General features: G+C 42.2%; 1 protein-coding gene across 3 annotated transcripts in view; it reads left to right on the forward strand.

Annotated features, from left to right (window-relative positions):
- LOC118509394 overlaps positions 1–15,901 on the forward strand; it is a 75,046-nt gene that overhangs the window by 34,705 nt on the left and 24,440 nt on the right. For all 3 annotated transcript variants that reach the window (XM_036049944.1, XM_036049942.1, XM_036049943.1), the window contains one exon: positions 12,852–13,249. In XM_036049944.1, coding sequence (XP_035905837.1) covers positions 12,852–13,249 — 398 coding nt within the window. The remainder of the gene's footprint in view (positions 1–12,851; positions 13,250–15,901) is intronic.

A 15,901-nucleotide genomic window follows, 5' to 3' on the forward strand; every position in this document is an offset into this window, starting at 1 on the left:
ACCACCGCACATAACTCCACCACCACGTTGGTATGTCATCGTTAATAACACTTTGCCCCACCAGTCGCACACAGCATGGCGACATTTTTCCTCTAGCGTATGCACCATCCATCTTGACTCGCCCCGAATCTCGCCGGATGGATGTCGTAAAAAGTGGACCAGCCAGCAAATTACCATCGGCTTGACGGTTTGTCAGAAAAGCGGTGACAAATGATAATTCGCTTGACGTGCAAATTTTACAGCCCGAACAGCGATTGCCTCCATCGTCGTGTCGGATTTTACGCCAAAGTACCTTTTAACAAAATCAATCCACCGCTCGCTTCCATCGCGCCCAGCTTCCTGCTCAGATGGTGCACCAAAAGTTTGGTTAAACTAATTTGCACCGGTGTGCAACGGTCCGCAAAAGAGCTGCTGTAATTGAAAATTGCGCCAAAACCCAACCCGAAACGGGTGGCCCGCCCCGTATTGTCAAGCGGCGGACGACAAACTGCGAATGTTTATGGAAAAGTGGCAAGTTTGAGTCGTGGATGCGCGAGTTGCAATTAAATGTGCAAGTACAATGGTGAGGTCGAGCTGGTGGTTCCTTTTTTTCTTTTTGGGGGGAGAATTTGTGAAAATTATACAAAAAAAGCGCACACCTAGTTGACACTTTTTCTACGCTCCGGGACCGAACTGCTGACAAATGTTTCCTGAAAGCGGTTCCGTTCCGTTGGTTTGGTGTTGCAACCATGCAACCACTTCAGCAACCGATTGTTCGCGGTGCAGTGAAAGTGCGAAAAGTTTTGGGCCCGAACGAGTGGCGCTGGTAACTTTCTAATGAAGTTGAACGATGAGCTGGTCGTAATCAGGAGGGAAAGGTTGTTTTTTTTTTCACTGTTGGTGCTTCCAGTTTGGGGACAATAATAATATGCTAATAATGTCGATGCCGAGTGGCGAATAAATAGTTTGATTTTCAGTTTTTTTGAGTTTGTGCTTTTAGATTTTGTTCAGAAAGGTGGTCGGTAGTTTAATAACGAGGTACCAATCAAGCGTATGTGCAAATAGAAAGCTCTCGGCATGGTTGACATTTTCATAATTTGTGGGAAAGGATTGGAGTTCAGATTGGTGTAACGTTTGCCATCCTTGATTGGCGTTTGCGGAAATTTTTAAAAAGGCCACTTAATTAAAAAATGTCCGTCGTTTTTACTTTGGTCTTTATTTGGCGGGCGCATGACGCCGGGTGCTTTTAATTAATTTTTCTTCATTACCTTTGAGTTACTCACGGTGGTTTATTTTGACGGTTGTGCTTATGAAATGTTACACTTCAAAGTTGATTGTTGTTAAACAGACATTTAAGTTATCGATAACGATTTGATGTTAAAAAACACAGGCAACATGTGAAGATATAACTTTGAGGCACGCTTGCTTAAAATTGAACTAATTTTTTAAACATTTTTCTGGTCAAAATCTCAGATATTCTGGCCAATACATGTACTGTAGCTTGGTAGTACAAATGTTATCATGTCACATTGGAGATATCGTGGACTGAAAGCTTAAATATCCAAATCGAGCTGGAACGAAACCAGACATATTTTGAGAATCTTCTCAAGTTCTTTGCCGATTCTTTGATGTGAAGCTGCATTTTGGAAAAAGAAATGATGTAAATTTATCAACCGATGCTGCCGGTTTGCGAAAGAAATCTCAACTTTTTTATTTATCTTGTATAACGCCTTGTCCATCCACATTCTTATTTGAATACAATAAGATGTCCAACTTTGACAATGAAAGCCAAAAGCTTGTAGTATAGTAGAGTTGCCTCGAAATCCCCATTTGAAGTTATAAAACTTTAGAAAAAAAATCCATCGAACTGCAGTCCAAATGTCACATTACTTAAATTGTTTTACAAAAAAACAGGTGAGTTGGATAATGTTCATCATCATCATCATCATGTTGGCCTACTCTTTTAAAGATCACGTCGTCTTGACATGGCCCGGTCAACAATAGATCTCCAGGAAACTCGATCCCTGGCTACAGCTTCCCATTCGTGTATGCACCCGATCTCCAACAGGTCTCCCTTCACCTCCCCGACGCCTCGTGCCGAACTGAGGGTCGCTTACGAGCACCTTCTTGGCGGGGCATGAATCCGGCATCCTCATAACATGCCCCAGCCATCGTATCCTGCCGTTCTTCGCCACATAGCCGTCTGAATGTCCGGTTCAGCGTATAGCTCAGCAAGCTTGTGGTTCATCCTTCTCCTCCACACTCCATGCTCGAAAACACCGCCAAATCTGGTCCGGAGGATGCGTCGCCCGAACACACCTCGAACGTTTGAATCCTCCGCTCGGATGGTCGAAGACTCGTGCTCTATCACGATCGGAGCCTCCGACAAGCAGGTATTTCGTCTTCGTCGCATTGATCATCAGTCCAATTCTTGCTGCTTCACGTTTCAGTCGGGTGTACGCCTCACAAACCTTTGCTGTCTTCTTGCCAACGATGTCTATGTCGTCCGCGAAACCAAGAAATTGGAGAGACCGATAGAGAATCGTGCCACGGATGTCGTTGTCTAGCCCCGCACCTTGTATGACACCTTCCAAGGCTATATTGAACAGTAAACAGGAGAGTCCGTCCCCTTGCCTCAGACCCCTGTGAGTTTCGAACGACTCCGACAAAATGTTCAATACTCTCACTTTGCACTGAATGGATAATGTTATTTCCCTTGCCAAAAAATAAAAAGTTTTGTATGAAAAATATGAAAAACTTAAACAAGATTAATATACTATTTTTGTTGTCAAGTAAGATCTGTCTGTTAAGCTGTCTTCCATGGTCAAAGAAATCATCGATCATGTTTAGAAACTCTTAACAATTATTTTCTTTAAGTAAAACATGTAACATTTCATGATCGTTGAAAACTTAAAGTTGTTTGATCCTGTTATTTATTCGAAAATGGCCCACCGTCCATGTGTATGAAGCAGTAGGGTATAAGTATAGGTGGTGGATCGATCACTACAATTATGTTCCACAGAGGTCACACAAGGGGATCGTAATTGATTCGTAAAATAGCGGAAGCTTCTCAGGTTTATCATGAATATTTTTACAGCAAGTTTCAACAAAACAAAAACAGTTTTAAGCGTGAAAGGTCAACGTTATGGGATAAATTATGCTAAAAGAAAAGCATTTACTTTAAATAATGAATTAAGAATTCGCAATCAATGTTGTTACTAATAATCCAAATTTTGTACATTAATAACCTTATTTCCATTTTCATCATAAAAAGAACAACGTCAAACACTAGCAGCTAATAAATAAACAGAGCGCATTATATGCATAACCATTATGGATTTTCCAACACAATACACAGACCAAATTTAAAGCGCATCGAATTAATGAACACCCAACCTAACGAAGCTTTAAATTAGCAAATGTTTCATGAAAAGACCGCCACAAACAAACAACGACCCATAGGGACTCAATAACTCATTACCGGCCCAATTCCTCGACCGGTATCTTCAATACGATTTAGATCCTCGCAGCAGGCGACCGACCCTTGCACCTCGGTGGGAACATTTCCGTGAAGGAAACTTCAATTAATTTAATTAATGTACAGTGTATCCCAATTGTAGTGCCCGGGCACAATTTTCCATCCCTATTGTTGCGTAATGTAGATAAATTTTCATTGTCAGTGCATTTAAATCAGGCCTCGGTGGCCGCCGCCCGGCATTGTTGCGCCGTTGAATTATGATGCTTTTCCGAACCATTGGCTCACCATCGAGCTGCTCCAACTATCGCGTGGCCATGTGTGAATAACGCTGTCGACACCGTTGAGCAATGGCGCCCTGGCGCTATAACAAGCATCGACAGTAACCCAACGGTGGCAGCAAAAAAAGAGATAATAATATCACAACCGAGCTGTTGTGTGGCTCGGTGGCCGATAATTATGGCCAAAGGGAATGTGCATGCGAGGAGCAGTACCGGGAACGCATGTTGTTAAAAAATAAAACAGCTTTTTTTCCTGCCGAGATGCATTGATTGAAAATGTTCCCCGGTTCTGCATCGGCGCCGAGCCTGCTGTTGTTTGTTTGCACCATGAACAGCGTGAAATGTATGCGGATTTTACAACAGAAGACAACGTTGGATCCGGCTCTACGTGCACGTTGGTTACTTACTGTTGGTACGTCCGATGTATGCCAGCTTGAGCGAAGTGAGTGGATTTATGCGAAGCGTACGGTATCTATCGACAGACCAGCATACAACTGCATTGAACCGTATGGCTGTATGGGTTGAGCTGTTCCTCATGCAAATGCACACTCGCTTGTCGATGTTGCCACAACCGAAGCAAAATTCATGGTAAAGCATACAAATCCAAGCTACTGTTCCACGGTATTTATATGAATGTTTTGTTGTAAGAAAAAAGATTGTTCGTAGCCAGCTATAGTGAGCTCTGCTAGCTGAATATTGTTATTAATTTAAATATGTTTACTGCTGGTGCATTGGATGATGTATTAGAAGGGCAAAGGGTATAAATACCATTTGTTTTGATTTTCGGGAACATTAAAAGCAGATTCATCGGAACGTAAAACGAATTGTAGATTTCTAGGTTGTAGAACTCAGGATGCTGTTTTTATCGAGATGGAAACTCTCATAGGAACCACACGTCAAGTTGAATGAATATGTGAGACCATCTCTCGCTGTACTGCTTGCAGTTAATCGACTTAAACTTTTGGACTTGAAGAACACCAACTAAGCTATTAAGACTTGTCTTGCCACACACTATACGAACCTGACTGATGAGACTCTTGAACTAGTCATAAGAGTATTTATGTTAGCCCTCCAGTTGTATGGGCGATTCGGTGGTAGAGGCGACAACGGCGTCGGTCTGCACACGGCAGAACCGGGATTCAAATACTTGGAATCATTAAGTCTGGTAAGCCAGAAATGACAGGCATAACCTAAAAGAGAGAGATAGCCAGTTGTTATGGCTAGAACCCATAGGTATAGCGAAGATCGTTACCGGCCCCTAACTGCTTAGCTGGTCGAACATACTTCAGCAGACAACAACATATGGACTTCTTCTACTTTCTTTCTGATATCCAAATCGTTTCCAAAAAACACGGACCATGGCTGCACTGCTCAGGTCTGATTCCAATTGATACACCCAACGAGCTCGCTGTGCTGCTCTACGCCCTGTGCAGAACGGGTCGCTGGCGAGCACCTTCTTGGAAGGGCATGAGTCCGACTTCCTCATCACGTGCTCCAACCTGCGTATCCTTCCGGCTTTCGCAAACCGTCAGGATGTCTGCTTCGTCAAACATCTCAGCTAGCTCGTGGTTCATCCTCCTTCTCTACATGTCCTACTCGCACACACCACCAAAGATAATCCGTAGCATCGGCCGCTCGAAGATGGCGAAGATGGTGCCAGCATAGTGGAAACTTTTCCATTACATTCTTTACATATTGGACGAAGCAATGCTAATATCTTTCATAACTGAGTATAAGGAAACTCCTTCAAGTAATTTTAAATATTTTTTTTTTGTAGTGATGATGAAACATTATGAACTAAACTCTCGCCAACATTTATAGAAAAAATCTTCCCAAAAATGTTGTACACAATCCAAGATCACTTCAACTAACCAACAAACGAGCGATAAATATTAAAGAAACCAATGGCAAAAAGCGTAAATTAAATTTCGCTTCACTAGCCTAACCCTCGCCCACTCACACGTGGAGTGCATTCGAAAGCTTGTACACAATAAAATTGAATATCTTTCCTCTATTCCCTGTACACGCACACTCACTCGGCTATCTCGGCAAAGCAACACTTTCTCCTGCAGCAAAGTGGAAAGCGCTGCACTGCATCAAACTCGGGATAATGTTAACTTTATTTTGAGATTTACGAATAAAACCCGGTTCACCCGGCTGAACGCTGGGAACGGATGGGAGCAAAAAAAGATCCCGAAGAAAATGCTCTAGGGCCTCCCTTCTACTCCATACAGCCAGTAGATCTTAGCTGCACAAACATTGTTGTGAAACCGTTTGCAGGCAGTTTCTCGTCCGGGTGTGAAAATGGACAAAGTTTGGCGAGGGCGGTTATGTTTCTTTCCGGGGGAAAACGTCTTTCACTTCGGCAGGTGCTTCTAATTCGCTGACCAAACAAAACCTAAGCGACCTAAGCTCACGTTTCAGTGTTCAGTGCTGCCACAACAACACCATCATACAACAGCAACAGGATCGGGCTAGGGATGGATAAGCACTGCTGTCGGTGTTACTAAAAGTGGCATGATTGGATGCAACGTGTCTTAAAATATGGCCACGATGTGAATCTCATTGACACGATATTCGCTTTCATCGTCGCTGCATTCGCTGCTGCTGCTCCCGCACGAGGAAGTCTTACACGTACGGTGGGATTGGATTTCCTGCTTTGTGAGATTTACAATCAACCGCAAAGCTTCACAAACGGGATATAATTTGTCCGTAAAATATGTGCTATAAAGTGTAAGTAAGGGGAAAAAGGAAACCAGTGAAAGGAAAATAGAGAACTTGGCGTTGCAGATAAACGATTTTTCCTCCAGTATACATAGTAGTTGTGGGATATTGAGTTACGACTCACAGGCGACAGTTTAAGTGGTTTAGGTCTACAAACGAACTGTGCGGAAAATGTGACGCTGCACATGTCATCCAATATATTTAATGCAGTAAAACATGTCTTTCATTTGCTTTTTTCAGTTAATCCTTGAAAAAGTAAAATACTAAATATCAAAATAAAAAATGGACGTAATGCCCTGTGGTGAAGGTTTCTTGTAGGACTTCACTGTAAAATATGTAGGATCACCTTTTAAGAATCCAAGTGCGTCTCTTAGATCGTGGTCCTTCCCCTTCCATACTTGACAAGCTTTTTATGAATTAGATTGTAGAATTTTTTTTTCCAAAAATGCATCAATAAAGACATTATTCCAGATGTACCGGATGCATTAATGAGCTCTAATGATCTTGCGTAAATGCTATGTTATAGAAGTATTCTGCTTATCTAATGCCTCGTTTTTTTCGAGTGGCCCCAGAGCAATTAGCAGCAACTTAGCCTTACTGTTCGTGAAAAATGCATAATTCCAGTAGTGAAGAGTCATATGACTCTTTTCGCGGATCGACCCGGAGTAGGGTTCGTTCCTAAAGGAATCGAGTACGTCTCGTGAGTGCAATGATTTCGGGTCGACCCTTAGATGCACAAAGCATACGTAGACTCTAGTTGACCCGTGGGAGCAATGAGTTTGGGTCCTCCCATAGCTGTAACAAGTCTGGGTCGACCCGCGGGTGTAACGAGTTCGGGTCGACCAGTGAGTTTGATGTGTTCGACGCGATGGGTTCGGGATTCGTTGCACCCACGGATCGAAACGAACTCGCTGAAGCTAGGAATACAATCCGAACGATTCCGGGTCGCTCCCACCCGCTAGGTTCGGGTGGACCCGCTCACCACTAGTTTCCAGACGAAACCGATAACTTTGTTTTCCTTCTTGTCAAGAGTACAATTAATTTAGTTCAGATTATACCCATCAGTTCATTCAACCATTCTGATTTCTAAATGTACGCAGACGTGCACGATACGTGAGCATTAAAATCGAATAGTTCAGAGGCATCATAACATTGATAGGATCATAGCATTGATAGGATGTCAGAAATTATTCCGAGGCACTCTGATTTAGGCATTAAATTCTAAGGAGCTTGTAAATTAACTTAAACGCATTACAAATTAGTAAACATTAGTGCAAACGCATTAGTGCATAATGGGTGAGCGTTTGTTGGATCGCTTTTGCAAGCAATGCCCATTTTTCTGTGGAAGACTTCCAGCTTATACGACCATACTCGAGGACTGATTGGGCCAAGGAACAATACAAAGCATTTATCTTATAAAGTATTTTTTGTAATAACAGTATAGATGGCCCGATGTTACATGCGACAGTGGCACCGGGGTCGCCAGAGCCGGGGTTCAAATCCGATATGAGCCGTTTCCTCATGATGAGGACTAACTATCCAATCATGCGATATCAATAAGAGGTCCCTAGGCCAGAGAAAGAGAACAGTACAGATCTTATCCAAGTTCTTTTACAGTATTTGAACAGATGTTCTGACCCTTGCGGAACGATAAAAAGAACTTGTGGCACGATAAAACCTCTAGGATTTCGAGTTTTCCTAATCAGCTTCGGCAACACTTGATAGTGCGAAACCGCTAACGGGTTGTGATTTAATACAATGTTCTCACTTTTCTCACCGTTTCAAAGGAGAAGATGAGAAAAAAGTTATCATTTATTTATTTACAATTAGAAGGAATTTAACTAATTTGTTTGGGAAAGTTTTGGTCATTAAACTCCCTTTAGCTTTTACTGAATTATTCTTCAACCTTTGGCTTTATAATTTCATTTTATGCTATTAGAACCATTCTCTCCATTAGGAATATACTCTTAACATTCATTGCACTCTTCCCGAGTCTTAGCAAAAACATTTCAACATAAATGAAATGGCAGTGATACAATGGAACACCTGGCACGAGAAAAGGAAAATCGTTACCATTGGTTAGAAGCAAAACCCAATGAACAACATTGATATCCCACCTCACCACTTCACTCCTTTCAAATTGCATATCACAAGCAAGGTGCACCGTTTGATGCATGATTGTATGAAACGGTCGTGCGAAATTTAATACCTTCCACCCTAAAGCAAGACATTCACAGTTCACAGCTTCCAGAACGTTTTGCAAACCAAATAACGATCCTGCCCAGCTCCCGTGTACGTACCTATTTATGAAAAGCAGTCAAACGTGAACCCCATGCGAACGATGAAAACGGTAGTAAAATCAAGGCAAACCTTATTACAGTAACACACACGCACACTCAGTGAGCATTGGAATATCGGGGGAAAACTGTTTGGTAAATGGATTTGATTTTAATAAAAATACACACAAACACTCAAAGCACGGTACTGAACCGTACCTTTCCTGTTCCTGGTTCTAGTGAACGTATTTGATACCTTAGAGTTCGAGCAAAATTATTGCCATCTCTCCCCGATAACGCTGACTGTGCACGGGTGTAGTACGTACACATATATTTGCTTCAGGTTCATTATTGCACCGAGCTGCATGTGGCAAAAGGTGTTGTTGCTGAGCCATACACAAATTGCAATATGCCTTAGAATCAACATTTGCTCAAGAGACCGGTACGATTGGGCACGGCAAACAATCGCAGCGTTACCGGGGGCAGCATAATGATGCCACACAGTTTGGCCAAGTGTATCGACCGTTAGCACGTTACATTGAAACATTGCGTGCGATAATCCTTGAAACAGAATGGATGACAATCATCCATTCGAAGGCGTAACGCTTGATTGCACATTAATTAGACGCTTCGGATAATATTCACACTCGAAGCGGGATGACATCTGGCCACTATCTCACCGCTGAACAGCCTCGAGAAGGGTTGCGTTTAGACGTTATTTTCGTTAATGAACTCACCTGCCTCCCTAAGCCAACGTGCAACAGCGTTAATCTTTCTGCTTCTATAAGTTTGAATCGATCTGCCGCACGTCAAAAGCACCGGGCATTTGAAAGTACCGTACCCGAACCAAACCCCAGTAAGCTCATTAAAATCCGTACCAGCAGCGGTAACTAACAAATCTCGCACAAAAGCCCTCCCCCATCGGCAGCACGATACGGGAAGATGATGCTCGCTCCCGGTGCTCATCAAATTGGATGCATCATAGCGATGATGCGTGAATGCATTATTTGTACCACTGCACCGGTATTCTCCCCGGGGTCGAAAACTAACGTGTATGGCTTATGCCTCCACACACACACGCGCAACATCTACAGTCGGGGGTTTCGCATGTAAACAGCACACAGGCGGTCTTGGAAGCCGAAGTACATTTACGCACTGGTTGTTGTGGCATCGAATGCAGAAACAGAAACACCATCACATCCCCAGTCCGATCCGTCCGACAAGTTGACAGCGGGCCGGCGATTATGGCACAACATGCCCACAGGGTGGTCTGTCTTGTTCGTGGCTACTACATGCCACCACGCTCAACGCCGTGGAACGTTTAGCTATGTTGTGTGTGTGCGTGTGTTCAAGTGTTTTGCGGACCGGTAGATGAGACCTTCCGGATATCCCGATACCGGCTGCGCTTTGTAGTTGTCACCTTGACTGCCGGACTTGTTTTGGTGGACGCTGTCACGCTGTCCAGGAATTCCCTGGAGCAAATATTTCGTTTCATCCCACAAGCCTAACCCGTTCAATAGGTCCGTTGCAGTGTAGTGCAATGTCACGAGCAGGAGTCACTTCTTTCTCGCCTTGTGCACTGCAATTTGTCTGGCATTCGTCACGAATGGCAACTAATACCGTAATTAATTGGAAGGGATGAATCTAGAGAGCTTTGATCTCTCTGTCTCTCTGTCTTGCGGTTGAATTTTTATTTCAAGTAAGGAGAAGTTAACGGCCATTAGCTATTAAGATTGTTAGTGAGGATTTGAGGAATTCTTTAAATCGCTACTGCACATTGTTAAACAACTTTCCTTTCGATCAAAATTTTTGCCTTTTGAGCAATGTCGTTTCTGGAAATTTTATGGGAACATTCGGATGGAGTTTAGTTCTTAAGAATGTATAGTTAGAGTGGATATTTTTCAAATACGCATCAGGCAGCTTATTCATATGAATTCATTTCCATTCATTTGAATTCCATTGATGCAATTCTAAGCGTTCTAGATTACTTCCAGGAATAAATATGCTTATTGATTGACCTAACTCAAATGGCATGTCGAGACTATTAGAGAAGATATTCTCAATCAAACAATTATGATAATTTACCATTGGACTACGAAGCCTTCTATACTCCAAAAATGTACTTGCTTTTTACACTTTAAAGCTATTCCATCTAAGATAAAATAATTTAATTATTTAATTACAAAACAAAAACCTAAATTTCAGCCATTAATGAAATCTGATAATATGATACCATGCTGTCTGTAAACTTTCCATGGCATGTGTCTCCTTAAAAAATATCCATTTTTGCAAAACAAAACTAGAAAGCGCTCTCTTAAGGTTGTCAAACAATTTGATAACCAGTCAATGCTCTGGTGACCAGGTAACACAACGGACCTCCCATCCCGTCTTTTCGTGAGCAGTACATACTTACCACCTTACGGGTAAATGAAGTAAATAAATCAATCAACACAATTTTTGCAGGTCTAAAGTCGTTTGGAGGTCGAAAAGGAGAAATGTTACGGTATTTGTTAAATAAAGTCTTCTTCTTCTCCTTATTTGGTGCTACAACCTTGAGAGGTCTTGTCGTGCCATTTCTGGCTTTCCATGACTTGCTCTTACCTGCGTACGGTCTGTTCTGCTTGATCCCCAGTCCTACCGTGTGAAGAACGAAAGGCCGTCCAAATGGAATAAAAAAATGAGTATTTTAAAATGTACTTCTAAATTTTTTGAAGCTGATGTGGAGTAATGATCCATCCATTGGCCAACTGTTAGAGATTATTATTTAACTATTTTCACGTAAACAGAACTGACACATGCATTTTTGAGCTGACAGTTAAGCTAGAGTTGTTAAAGAGTGGGTAGATTATTGCAGATTTAAACCTCTCTCTTGAGAAATCCCCAAAGACAACAGTCAAATTTTTCAGACAAAGTCTATCAAAGCCACGCAAATCTGACGACCGAGCCAACCAGTCCAATTCCCAGTATTACGATTCCAATCGATTGCAATAAATCCATCGCTAGGCTAGATGTATGACATTCTAGCTTGCCGTCTTGCCGGAATCAATAGAAACCCATACCATGTTGATCTATCCCGTCTGTCACAAAATCGCTCAATATTGAGCGTCTCCTGTGGTGCCTATATCGTGGTTCAAATAAGTACACACCAAGTGACGCTTTCTGTACAAATACTCCATCAAACAATGGGGTTCTAGATGTAAAAACAAATTTCCATATAATTTAAATTTTGAAAATAACCCCCAAATCGCACAATGCTTCAGTTGTATGTTCAAGAAAAAATAACAGATTTTAATATAGTTATTATCATAATTAATAGTTTTAAACCAGAAAAAGCCATTTAATTCGAGTGTTAAAGGTCATGTTTTAAACCTCTTTCAGCACGCAATCAATACTCGCTCCATAGCTTCTTGCTGCATTTTTAATTAATTTCCTGCTTCAAAGAGGCTTATTGCTTGATAAGAAAAAGAGAAAACACAGTCACCGTTGTTTGTTTACTTTCGTGCTGCCGGATAATCGACCGATCGTGCGCTAAACGAACATTCCGGCAAACGACACCAGCACCACACGCACCTGCCGGGTCTCACAGCCAAAACAAAAAATGGCCCTCTCTGTTTGAAGAAGCTTTCCATTGCTGTAACGGGGAAACATCGGGTTTTGCATGAGCCAAGACTACTAGCGTACTAAGTAGAACGGATGCACAAATAAAAAAGCAAGCAGGACGTATAACAAATAGCTCACATTTTTAAAGAGCACCAACTGGGCTACGCTGGTCACGGTCACAATGCACATATTTTCAACTTCGTTTCGGTAAAAGCTCCTCGAAAATCCGACGCATTCGTCCGTGATGGGTAAATCCACCGTTTTGTCTTTTATTTATCCTTCGCCGGTCGTGTGGGGCTTTGTACACACACACATATGCATTTATCGTCCACTTTTTGTGTGTGTGCTCGAATCAAAACGATTCCGATTCGAAAAGCGATGCATTCAATGTTTTAGCACTCTTGAACGGTTCAAAATGTGTTTCGTGTGTTTTGCGAGCAATTTTACGTTCTGCTCTCTGTCTAATGCTTTTCTATTTTCCCAATTTCTCCATGCATTTACTTTCACCCGATGTAGCACACAGAGGACGAAAGCATGATTCCACTATGCTTAGTAACAACGCTTCCCCACTGGCGAAACTGCTGGACGGACTACGTTGCCTCAGCTCGGAAATGTACTTCGGTGAGTGGGCAGGAAAATCGGGGCCAGATTTTCCCTTCCACACGCTAGCACAGCGCGTTCGATCACTGGTGGCGGAGTTTCAACGGCACGGCCAGCTCACGATGGCAGCACGCACCGAAGGATGGCGCCAAGTGGTAAGATTTCTAGTGCTGCTACGAACGATCGGGCTCTCGGAAGTCTCGGCGAACGGCGACGACGATGATGATGATCCAGAATGTGATAAGCACCACCCAGAGGACGATAAGCAGTCGATTGAGGATGTGAATTGGTCGCGCACTAACCACAAATCGAAGGTAAGTGTAATGTTTGTAATGGGTGCGAGATTATGTTCCGGTTAAGCGATGCAATATGAGGCTAGCTATTCACTGAACGTAACTGTAACCCTTTTGGATGTAGTTTTCCCCTGATTTTTCCGCCACACTTTTAAGCCTTTCTGGTGAAGTCAAAATGCAAGCGAAAGTTTTAATTAGTTGCACTTCCCGGTATCTGGCATGCTGGTCTGGGCTGGTAACATATCCGTTACAGTGCGGAGAAAAAGGTAGAAAATGTGGAGAGTTGATGTGGGATTTTTTTTTCGCTCCTGCTCTTCTGTCTCGTAACTTTCAACTACAAGCTTATGTTGCTCTTAAACCGACACCACACACAGACATACTCACACTAGGGGTGAGGTTGAAGTGGAGTGTTCCATTAGGATAAATGAAATAGTTGTACGTCGTTGGCGTGTAATCGTTTTAACATTCCAGCGACGTTTGCGAAACCGGGCGACGGACGTGGAACGAAGGTCCGGGCCGGGTGCTTTAAGACGGGAATGGAGTATTCACACTCCATGAGTGAGAAAACGAAGCGCACATGTGACTTTCGGGATAATCCTTGTGCACGGCTGCTGCACTGCTCTTGCTTTCGCTTTGCGGCGAGCGAAAAGTTGGCGATGCTTCATACATTTGCTATATTGTTAATTAAAAAGTGAATAAATGCTCGTCGGCACTGCATTCAATACGGTCGGTGAATGGGGTGTGTGGTTGGGTGAGCTAATTCATCAGTTACATTTAAATTAAACAACTCATCTAGCTGCGTAACATGAGTACGTTTGTTGCTTTGCAGATTGCCTTCATTGACGAAACGATAACTTTAAGACGTAGATACAGATATGAGGGATTGATTTGTAAACTTAAATTTTATTTATTTATTCATTTTAGACTAGAGGGTATTTTTTCCTGAGAATGTTAGAAGAATTTTACTATTATCTACAAAAATATCAAAACGTCTTTTTCAAGAATTCGTTTTGTAAAATATCAGAAAAAATCGACGAAATTTAAGAAAGAAATAAATAAATAAGAATAAAATGTCCTGTAGAACTCGATCAAAATTACAAAGGTAAACTACCAGGCGTCTCCATTACTAAAATGAACTTCCAGGTTTCTTCACACACCCAGCGTGCTTTGATAGGCTGGAGGGTGAACTAGTCAAGCGTGTGTTTGGATTTTTAGGAGTAATTGCCCTGTTCTTTCGGGTTTAATATTCAATTAGCTTAATGAATAAAGTATTGTAGAAGAACTTTTACCTAACTGAATAAATTATCATTAAGCAACCAGACCGAAACAACCCCAACATTGATATACAATAATTGAATCAATCATATTAAAGAACGCTCTCTTATCTCATATCGTTTAGATACCCTTTCTTTGACTAGAATCTCCCACAGTGGTTATGTATCGGAAGATTGGGCAGATTTGAAGCTTCAAATAAAGAAATTAGATAGTGCTATACATCCTTTGAGATTCATCGAGTTAGACCACGTCCGACAAATCATCTCATCGGAACACTTTGAAAAGAATTTTTCGAATTTTGAAAAGAGATAGGTATGAGCACGTACGTGAAGCATCGAGGCAAATGATCATCAAAGACATTGAAGCAGGCAATGGAACCCAAGATTCCTCGAGATTTTAGTGGCAAAAGAGCAGAATAAGCAATCGTTTTAATTTGTTGATTAAATATTTAAACAAATGTACCATCATAGTGTAAAGTTCCTGATGTTGTTGACCTGAAATGTTGATAATTCCTTACATAGCTGCTCTTTTGTACAATAACTTCTAGAAAACCCCAAGTTCCCTAAGCCATCGCTAAAACCGAATTCAATTATTTCCAAACAACACAAAAATAGGAAAAATAGACAACAAAACCAATGCTCGCAACCGAAGAGGATTGTCACACTTGGCAAAGACCATCACCGGAGAATCAATACCGCACAAGGAAGCTGTGTTGAAACACTTGTCATTTAGCGAACGAAATCCTTCGCCCTCTGTGCAACAAATGCTACCATTAGTTTGATTTCGATATGGGTAGGTGGCATTCGCTCCTGTCCGTCCCTCGGTTCGGTTCGATTCAGCTGCCTCTTCGCATTCGCCGCCTGACGTTTGGAAATCACACTGCCGTGAACAAATTGATTATATTTAATCCCCCACGCTCCTTTCAAGTGGCATCGAACCAAGTGCACCGTTTCTCCGGGCTCAACAATGCTCCGACGGTCGAATGATGAGAACGGTGTGCTAAGAAAACACACGCGTCGGCAGCATATACACTTGCACACAACTGCAGCTGGTTTCAGCAAACACGCAAACACAGTCACAAACTTTGGCTGCTACGGTCCAAACGAGATCAATTACGCTTAATTGATTGTCATGAATTGGAGCTTAAAATTTTAATGATGTACGGACAAGGACTTGACAGGAAGCGCTAGACACCGTGGGCAAATTCCATTATCCTCGCTTGATGCTAGGCTCCAAGTAGGGATGGAAAGGGGAACCAGCGATTGGTCAACGCCTTCTCTGCATTCGGTAAGGAGGAACCAGGTAAAGTGTGAAGTGTTGACATGCACAAAAGTTGTGTGCCCCACTCATTTCCATCCATTAGGAGATGGAGACACGTCTTTGCAGAGAACATGTTAT

The sequence above is a fragment of the Anopheles stephensi genome, chromosome 3 (genome assembly GCF_013141755.1).
Source record: "Anopheles stephensi strain Indian chromosome 3, UCI_ANSTEP_V1.0, whole genome shotgun sequence".
Classification (NCBI taxonomy): domain Eukaryota; kingdom Metazoa; phylum Arthropoda; class Insecta; order Diptera; family Culicidae; genus Anopheles; species Anopheles stephensi.